Genomic DNA, 10650 nt, shown 5'->3' with positions numbered 1-10650 from the left:
GTCTGTTAAGTTTTGCAACCATCCGGTGAACTGTGTTTTAGTCTCTATAACAGAGAGAAAGAGAGAGAGAGTTCAGCAAGTTCTGACGGAACAGAAACAATATTTAAAAACAAAATCCTTGCTATGTGTAACTTATGACACCTCAAACATGTCCCAGATACCCTGTCTCTCTTCCTCATAAAACATTAACAGCACAGACGTTTCTGCCATCTGCTGCGGGAACGAGGCCAGAGCATGAAATTCCTAGCTAGCTCTCTTCACTTTGCTGAGTGAGGCTCACTGTGCCCTGTGATAGTCTGTCTCTCGGTCCTACACAGGTCCCTCTCTCTCTCTCCTGTTCTCCTTTTCTTGGTGTGTTTCACCTTTATTGTCTGTGCTACTCATTCCAGGCCTTATTCTGCTTCAATGATTGTGTTGTACTCTTCCGGAAATACTGATTTTAAATACTGATAATGATGGCCTGCTAGGGTGACACAAGCACAGTAATGATCCTCTTACTGAGGTTTTTTTTAACTTTTTTATTCTAATAATTGAGTATTAATGTATGTTATTGTTGAAAGTATCAGGACATGAAGGAAAGTAATTTGATTGTGCCATATAAACATACAACTCTCGTGGTTAAAAATTCAAAAAAACTTTATTGTCCATCACACAGTGATACAGAATAGTGTTGCATATCGCTCAAAAAAACTAAAACAAATCTTAAGAAATAGAATGCATAGTCTGGGAATCAACAGACTCCATTGCTAATGTACACTGTACAACCCAGAGAGTCCAACTCTCTAAATTTAACTAACTCTAACTTTTTACAAGATAAACAAGTTCTTCATTTGCATACAATGCTTTTTACATTTTACCCCAAGAAACTAAGTGTGCTAAGTATGCACTCGAAACAACTTTGCCTTGTCTTCCTTTCATCTCTTGGCAGAGAGAAAAGACAAGAAATAGGTAAATAAAAAATAAAAAAGAGCAGGGGGTCTTCATATTGTCATTTTGTCATGTAATTCACCAACAGGGGTAGGAGAAGAGTGGGTACTGGCTCCACTCGGCTGTGTTTCCACCATGGTGATGGTAGCTGCGTTGTTGGTGTCCGCTGTGGTCGGGGATGGCAGCGGCGGCGGCGTGCGATTGGAGAGAGGGGTGTGTGAGTGGATGCATCACGTACTGTCCAGCTGCCTCAGCCTCTCCTCTGTGACTCATACTCTGCTCAGCTGGGTAGTACCCGTGCCCATAGATTGGGTAGCCCCGGATGCCGGCGTTCGTTTTGAATGGCATGGGCATGCCAACGGGGGCAGACCGGTAGTCTTGGCCGGGCATGGCAGCCTGGCTCTGGACAGGGGCTCGTTGTTGGTTCTGTTGATCCATCTCCCTGCAGAGGTCGAATCTGAAGCCCTGGTTATAATGCTCGGGAACGGTGGCTACGTCTGGGACGTGGGATTCGTAGCTGCGCCGTCCGTCACATTCTCCCGCCACAGAGACAGGGGAAGGGAGTCCCGCCACAGAGACAGGGGAAGGGAGTCCGGAATGCTCGCCAGATCTGGAGGAGGAGACAAAGAGGGTTGGGGTTATGCTCAATCCACGCTCATTTGTGTATATATGTTGCTGACATTGATAAAAAATGATAATTTGGTTTAAACCAACTGGCTTGGCTATTCTACATTATATCGTATATAGTAAGCCTACCGGTAGTGCTGGTATGCCATGGATGCTGGGACCATTTGCTCTTCACTGCTGTAGTCTTGTCCTTGCAGTTCCAAGGACTCCACAGCCCAGGGTGAAAGTTGACTTTCCTCCTTGGGACTCTTCATGGCCTCCACTGATTGAGTGGCATAGGGCGACCTCTGGAGGCCTAAGAGGGTAATATACACAGTTTAATTTGAGATCCAAGATTTTTTTTATAGTTACATCCCATTATACAAGTTATTCAATTATACTCTAGACAAAGAGTCAGCCAGAGCAAAAGATTTTCCCCAAAAAAGCTACCAAATAGCAATGGAAATAATAGCAATTTTAGTATAACAATATAATACAGTATACGACTGATGGCATTAATGCAATTCGAATTCCTTCCTGGTTTAGTTTAAGCTGCAATTAGCACAAATATAATGTTTTGGAGGGGGGTATTACCTGGGGGACTATTGTACACAGCCTTTATATCCAGCTCGGCCTTCATATCCAGCTTGGCTTTCTTGGCAGCACTCTTGGGACTGTTGTTTGAGCGGCACCTCTTGCTTTGAGGGTGGGTACCGTCCTCTCGGAATCCTTTAGCAAAGGGGTTGTGGTCAATCTTCAATTTGGTGATCTTTAAGAGGGAGAAAGGGGTGTCAGCCATGCTAGTATCAATGCTTGCATCAAGATATAACAGAAGTTTGTATTAGTTTTTTTTGTTTGTTTGTTTTTAACACAGCAATGGTACACACCTTGGTGTTCTGGTAAGCAGTGACTGCTGTAAAAGCAGTCTCTGGGAAGGAGAAGGTCTGGAAATGTCCCCAGCAGACCGTGTATGGGCTGTCTGCCTGGATCACATGAAACCTGGGCTGGTAACGGTGCAGCGAGTGCAGGATGATCTAATAATCAAAGAGAGAGCACAAAACAGCATGAATCATGTGCATAAGGACGGCTATTAACAGTAGTAGTAGTAGCAGCAGCAATATGCTTTCATAACACTGCAAGTTGTAGGCTATCCTTACATGTCCAAACTGATCCAAAGTGTTGTTGGTGAGTTTCATCTTGAGGAAGGACACGGACTGCTTCATCCAGTGAGTTCCCGTGGCGGGGGAGTCAGGATGGACGTAGGTTCGACACGGGGGCTGGGGCTCTGCCTTCCCGGCTACTTCCCACTTGTCATTATTCCACTACAGAAGGATACAGGAGAAGAAGGGGGGTTAGGTGTGAAACCGTGGGGCAAGTCTGATCAAGCAAGTCTCTTCACCAGGTTTTACATAATTTTCTCTGCACAAGAAATACAACATCTGTTGCGTAACAAATAGGCAGTGCATGAAATTAATCCACATGTGATGAAAGTCTATCCTTGTTGATGTTTGCTATATTGGTGATAAAATGCGAATGTACTTCACCTCTCTTTTCATGTGCATGCTAATAAGTGTGTGTGTGAGACCAAATGGTCCAGGGCAACTGATATGAGGGCCATATAAAAAGCCTGATTGCTCCTATGAGGAGAAGTCTTGGAAGGATGCTAATTGAAAGCCCTCCAACTGAGGGTAGAAAAAACAGGAAGTGATAGTACTCTTTCATATGCAGGAGCTGTGGTGATTGGCCCATTGTGGGTGGGCCAATGTCTGGGATGACTAATGGCTTAAGATGGAATCTGCACATCTTCAAATATTGTTTATTTCAGCAGTAAATTATTATTACCTTGTATCTGAAGTTATCCACAGGAACCATGTCCACCATAACAACGTAATTTGCATATGGCTGGAGTCCAGAGAGGCTGATGTTACAGTGTGGAAACATTCTCCTGAAAAGCACAGAAACAAAAACAACACTGATGAACTTACTGTCCAACTTAATTAGGGCCAGCTACAGAAATGCCTGTGATTATTACAGTTGCTGCTGAGTGTTGGGTGAAAGTCTTACCTTCCGTGCTTGGTGATTATCATCTCTGTTTGAAAAGCATGGAAGCTCTTCCACAGATCAGAGTTCTCCAAAGTCAAGTTGGCGGTTGCCTGCTGGTAGGGTTCATCTGCAGGAGGGTACTGTGCCATGCTGAAGCTGGGCTTGGAGTCTATCGACAGAAACAAATAGAATATAGCCAGAATTAAAATCAATAAATCACATCGGTCACTGTGTTTTTAGCTACATGTCACACAAGTTGCATGCTCATGCACTTATAATGCAGTCAAATCCTTATTGTTAATTTAACTTTGATGAAACCAAATGCACCCTTGCAGGTCCATTTGGTTCCATTCGTTAATTTAACTCTGAAGAGGGTACACATGGAACCCAATGCATGGACCAGTTTTAAGTAACCCTCCAAGTTAAAATAACACAGAGGATCATCCTGTGTAAAGTTTGATCCAAAAGAGAATTAAATGTGAGACTTACCACAGATTTGCTGCATTCTATCTTCTTAAGATCTTCGCCAAAGCAGTAGTAGTAGTTGTAGTAGTAGTAGCAGCCTGTGGAGCCTTGAAGTTCTTCTGAGAGAGACAGTACAGGAAGTTCCAAGAGCTTTAGTTCAAGTTGTTGTGCTGTGCTGTTCATCCATGGAGTGAAGACCTTTAAATATCCTCACCCCTCATGGCTTGGACTCCTGAAGGCCTGACCCTTGAACTTGATTGGTCCTCCCAGAATGGGAGGGGCCTAGGTAGGTAGAGTGCTCAGGGCAGAGTGAGGGGGCAGGCAGACTCATTATCTGGTGTCTAACCCTTTGAAGTGGGCTCATCAGGGGAGTGCTCACACTGTGACATTATGCATAGATGTACTAGAGTTGTTGGTGGCCTTTTGTTCCAGTGGATACACATGGGCCATCAACATGCTTGCAGAGTACACTATGCTTGTTTGTGTCTGAGAGTCAATGGTTCTCAAACATTTTAAGGTCAAGGACCCCCAAATTGATATGGATTCTCTGTGGACCCCATTTGAAAATGATTTATCAACATTAATTTAGGCAAAATGGCATATCTACAAGCTTGCAACATGTTGTGAGCTTGCAGATCTGAGCTTGTAAATCTGCATTTGTCTGCCATAATTATGTTTGCCCCCAGAATAGGGACATTAGGTTTCATGTGGTTGCAAAAGAGACCGAGAAACATGTTGCTTGCCTGCTTTACTCAATTCCATCTTTCATTAGCCTTGTATGTTTTCTTCCTCTGCCTCATTCATTTAATTTCAACTCTGTTCAATTCAATGGAGCTTTATTGGCATGTGAAACACATGTCTACATTGTCAAAGCAAGTGTGACATAAAACAAAATGTATGTATGTACATACAATAAAATGAATAGGCCTACAAGAATAAAGAACTGAATTAACAGAGCTGATTGCAAATATTGCAATATTACAAGCAACCATAGTAGGTAACTTAAAAATGTTGTACACACACTCATTAACTCTATATTATTATTATTATTTTACGTATGTTTCTTACTTAAATCACAGACACAGCAATGTTTACCCAGAGAGTTCAAATGTACCCTTGCACATCCCATTTATCTAGCCTTAACACTCAGGATTCACTCCAAACATCACAAATGTATGAACTATCTTGCCAATTCTGGTTTAAAGAAAATAATATGGCTTGCTGTGTTTTTGGCCAATGCCAGCAGATGGCATGATTGTAAGCAAATGTACATACAGTAAAGTATGAGTATTCATCTGGCGCTTCTAACTAACCCATGATGGTTACACAGTAAAAACAACAGTCAATGTTGTTTACTTGTGTGTCCATGACTTTTTAAACTAACTTTAGCTTATTTTAGTGCCTCAGTGTTAATCTAACTCTGGGAGTGTCTACAAATGTATCCAAATGGACCTGCTGTTAAAAAAGACAGAAAATGTTTGGTGGACTTCGATTTCTCCTTCCAAGCTGGAGAAGGGGACACAGTCAAATCTGCAGTGTCAATTTATATAATTTGTAACTCTGAGAGAGTACAAAATGTAGGGTCCGTTTGGTTACATTTTGTACCATCTCAGAGTTAAAGGACGACTTCACCACTTTTCAACATATCTTCATATAATAGGTCCTCACTAATGCTCATGATAAAATGGTACAATTTTTTTCTAATCAGTCTGTGTCTCAGAGGAGGGCTGTAGACAGTTCATCATGATTTGTGTGCATGGGGTTCTCATCTTAAACAAGCTCAGTGCTTAATGAGTCTTCCAGTTTAGTAGACCTTGTATTGTGAATTTGTACTTCCATGTACTGTTATTCTCATGTGTTACTAAATAAAAGTACATCAATCAATCAATTCAGAAACCCGTCTACCAGTGACATCATCAATGGGGAATCCAAGCTAATAGAAACTGCAGGCTTTGTATTCCTGGAAAGTTTCAATGCAATAATAGATCCCATTGTTCTCGTCTTAATAAAAATCTGAATACATTTTTTTAATCTTTTTGGGGGAAAAATCCTGCCTAACGATGATGTCACTGGTAGACGGGTTTCTGGACTGTCCACAGCCCTCCTATGAGACACAGACCAAGTAGATTTTTTTTTTATCATTTTATCATGAGCATTAGTGAGGACCTATATTATATGAAGATATGTTGAAAAGTGGTGAAGTCGTCCTTTAAAATTTAACACTCAGGATGTTTCACTGTGGATGGATGAAACAGATCTGTACCCCAGGGGTGGAGGAACAACGTCAGGATGTAACAGCCCTCAGTCTCCAGACTGTTCCTGATGGTTGTGCTTGTTGTGTATTGGAGCAGAGAAGGGAGGGAGGGGGTTGTTGTAGTTAGGGTCTGGCCTTGACAATGGTTGCTAATCCTACAAGGCCGTTTGGTCCTGCCCCCTGCTGTATGTCCATTTGAAGTGCCCTGGAAGCAGTGGTGGAAAGTGACTGAGTATGTTTACTAAAGTACTGTACTTAAGTACAAAGTGGGTATTTTGAGGTATTCTTACTTACTACTGGAGTCTTTCCAATTTTCAATACTTTTACACCACTACATCTCAGATGGCAAATATGATAAAAAATATAGCTGATGTACAAGCTCACAACGTGTGGCTATTTTCTAAAGATTTGTATACGTTTTGAAAACTTTTAAAGTGGGGCATCCTGCACAATGAGTACTTTAAGTATATTTCAATCAATCCCAATATCTTTTGTACTTAAAATGTTTAAAACCAGACTTTTACATTGTTTTATTCTACATTGTAGTATTGCTACTTTTACTTAAGTAATACAAAACAATGTGAGTACTTCATCCACCACTGTGTATGTCCATTGGAAGTGTCCTCTGATCTGCTGGGTGCAGCCTGAGCCTGTAATGTGTGCCTGGACGAGAGAGAAGGTCCAAATCAGAGCACAGACTATGTTGTTTACTTGTGTGTCCTGCCTGCCCTTTTTGAAAAATATAACTTTAGCTTATCTTATTTCAGAGGCTTTACTTCATAATAATAAATAAAAAATAGATGGTGGGAAAAAAATGTCCAGCTGATTTACAAGCTCACAACTCATCACATCGAGATGCATTGTGCACTTGTAGATTAGCTATTTTTTGCTACTTTCTTCCACGCCTGTAATGACATGCCCAAAATACGCAGGCCAGATTTCAAGTGATTAATGAAAGTATGGTTGCAGAAAGAAAACAAGTGTCAATCTAAAATCTGATTAATCTGCAAAAAACACATTCAGAGGTGGAGGAAATAATAAAAGACCTGCATTTTTAGGTTAAGGCCCAAACAACTAATTGTATTTTTCTTGTACTTTTTTATTTAATCACAACCTAGTATAATCTATATTATTATCGTGTGTATGTATTTATTGCTGTTGTTAGTCTACCTTTCACAACACAACATACAAAAAAGCTCAACCGAATACAAAAATATATGATAAATGGCACATTTAGATGCTCTTGCTGGTCAAATATTACTCAACTACAAGTGAAAGTTGCTCATTCAAATTTGTACTTGAATTGAAGTACTTGCTAGAGAGCCGACTTGCTTTTAAAACACATATTCAAAAATGTATGTTTTAAAAAAGACTTAAGCCTTTAGACTTTGTACAAACGTACAAACTACAAAGTAATTGTTACAATAATAGTGAAAATTGCAGATCTAGTGGAGTGTTTGAAAAAAAAAGTACTATATTTGTCTTTGAAATGTAGTGGAGTGAGTCATATTCCAAAATACAAATACTCTTGGAAAGCACAGATATTGAAAATGTACTAGTACAATACTCAAGTAAATGTACTGTCCACCACTGAATTAGTGCCCTGAACATCACCCCCCATGGAGGTCAGTGGCAAACCTCAGTAGGCTACATTTCAACACTGCTAATTTGCACTGCTTAGATCTCTGATGCGTCTCTCTGTTCCAGAATATTGGTGCCTGGCTGAAGGCCATCCATGTGCTAAATGGCCCATTCGCAGGAACGTTCATTTACCCGCCCCCTGTGGAGTGCACCATTCTGCACCAATTCATTCACAAATGTATGTGAGTGCACAGCGTCTACATGCTGTCAGTGGTGCACAGGAATGAAATCCAAGAAATCCAAGAATGCAGAAATGCAAGAATGCACACACACACACACACACACACACACACACACACACACACACACACACACACACACACACACACACACACACACACACACACACACACACACACACACACACACACACACACACACACACACACACACACACACACAGCAATTCATTTGGATTGTTCTTCATAATGGACACTTCAAATAAACAGCAACAATATTAATATCTTGATAAATTAGTGTACATTTGTGTGTGCATAGATCTACACTGTATGTTAAAAGTAGCTTGTGCAGCCAAAGGAGAAATTATTTAAACAGTCTTGAGTCTACATTTGCAGGCCTGACTATTTATTTAGATCTCATTACAGATTCTTTGTTGTATTGAAGATTCTTCATCATAAACCTCAACATGGTTGAGAAAGTGACGGTCCCTTTAGAATCAGACTTTATTGTCACATTGAAATCAATAAAGGTCTGTCTGTCTGTTTAAACTCATTGCAATCGGGGATAGGGGAATTGAGTAAAACTATATCTAAATACAAGTCAATGCTGAATTTAATAGTTGGCCTCTGCCTTTGTTGTCACTGTATTCAGATGTCTGTCAGACAGGTAGTGTTAGGACTGTTGTATATCAGTGACTGTATATAGAGGGTTGTCTGTTTGCAGTTTCTGTCCTGAAATAGAGCCAAGATGTACTTGACTCTTGATAATAACAATTTTTTATTCCATTTCAACACTGCTAATTTGCACTGCTTAGATCTCTGATGCGTCTCTCTGTTCCAGAATATTGGTGCCTGGCTGAAGGCCATACATGTGCTAAATGGCCCATTCGCAGGAACGTTCATTTACCCGCCCCCTGTGGAGTGCACCATTCTGCACCTATTCATTCACAAATGTGTGTGAGTGCACAGCGTCTACATGCCGTCAATGGTGCACAGGAATGCAGAAATCCAAGAATGCAGAAATGCAAGAATGCGCACACACACACACACACACAGTAAAATCCTTAGTGTTCATTTAACGAATGTAACCAAATTGACCCGTACATTTATAAATGAACACTGAGGATTTACTGTGTACAGACTTTGGATGTATGCTATAACCAATATACTTTATTGACCAGAGTCCCCCAGGGGTCTGTACCAGGCCCCCTCCTTTATTGCCTCTATACACAAAATCTCTTCTGTGAAAATATTAAAATAGCTGCAATGCTGAACCCCCCAACTATAGGGAACCTAGTAGGATTCACATGATGAACAATGTTGAAGTATGGATCTGTTTGCGTGTTTATGCCCTTAAAAAGCCACCACTATCATTATGCCATGACACACTAGTTGGTTATATGCATGTATGTACTCTCTTTTTGACACACACACACACACACACACACACACACACACACACACACACACACACACACACACACACACACACACACACACACACACACACACACACACACACACACACACACACACACACACACACACACACACACACACACACACACACACACACACACACACACACACACACACACACACACACACACACACACACACACAAACCTGTGATTAAAACCTTGACCTGCAATTCATTTGGATTGTTCTTCATAATGGATTGGACACTTCAAGTAAACAGCAACAATATTAATCTCTTGATAAATTAGTGTACATTTGTGTGTGCATAGATCTACACTGTATGTTAAAAGTAGCTTGTGCAGCCAAAGGAGAAATTATTTAAACAGTCTTGAGTCTACATTTGCAGGCCTGACTATTTATTTAGATCTCATTACAGATTCTTTGTTGTATTGAAGATTCTTCATCATAAACCTCAACATGGTTGAGACAGTGACGGTCCCTTTAGAATCAGACTTTATTGTCACATTTAAACCAATAAAGGTCTGTCTGTCTGTTTAAACTCATTGCAATGGGGATAGGGGAATAGAGTAAAACTATATCTAAATACAAGTCAATGCTGAATATAATAGTTGGCCTCTGCCTTTGTTGTCACTGTATTCAGATGTCTGTCAGATACCATATACCATGTCTGTCAGGCAGGTAGTGTGAGGACTGTTGTATATCAGTGACTGTATATAGAGGGTTGTCTGTTTGCAGTTTCTGTCCTGAAATAGAGCCAAGATGTACTTGACTCTTGATAATAACCATTTTTTTTATTCCTAAGGTCAAGATTGTATGGCCATTTAGTTTAGTTTAATTAAAAAGTATGGGTATTTTCTATTATTTCCATTTTCAGGTTTGGGTTCAGGATTAAGGGTTCAAAACGAACCTCATGGGCCATTAGTTGGCCTCTGCAACATCTTACCTAGGCACCATTAGGGTCCTAAAAAAACTGGTTTCAAAAGAATGTCATTCAGGTGCATGGTAAGCTATCTCCCCTACTAGACTATAAAGGGTAATCTGCTAATGAGATGTAACATGGGTGTGGATTGGTGTGTGTGTGTGTGGGGGGGGGGT

General features: G+C 40.6%; 1 protein-coding gene across 1 annotated transcript; it reads right to left on the bottom strand.

The window, feature by feature from the left end:
- Positions 1-1005: 1005 nt before the first annotated feature.
- Positions 1006-4262, bottom strand: LOC308078847 (T-box-containing protein TBX6L-like; the record flags this gene model as incomplete). Its single annotated transcript, XM_080420190.1, has 8 exons — positions 1006-1537; positions 1684-1849; positions 2128-2302; positions 2421-2567; positions 2691-2855; positions 3376-3478; positions 3598-3745; positions 4256-4262. 8 exons carry the CDS (start codon positions 4260-4262, stop codon positions 1006-1008), a joined length of 1443 nt encoding a protein of 480 aa, XP_080276316.1.
- Positions 4263-10650: the final 6388 nt, after the last annotated feature.

Source organism: Gymnoscopelus braueri (assembly GCF_963280865.1).
Source record: "Gymnoscopelus braueri genome assembly, chromosome: 22".
Classification (NCBI taxonomy): domain Eukaryota; kingdom Metazoa; phylum Chordata; class Actinopteri; order Myctophiformes; family Myctophidae; genus Gymnoscopelus; species Gymnoscopelus braueri.
Note: the sequence above shows the minus strand (reverse complement) of the source record. Positions and strands in the feature narration are given on the sequence as shown.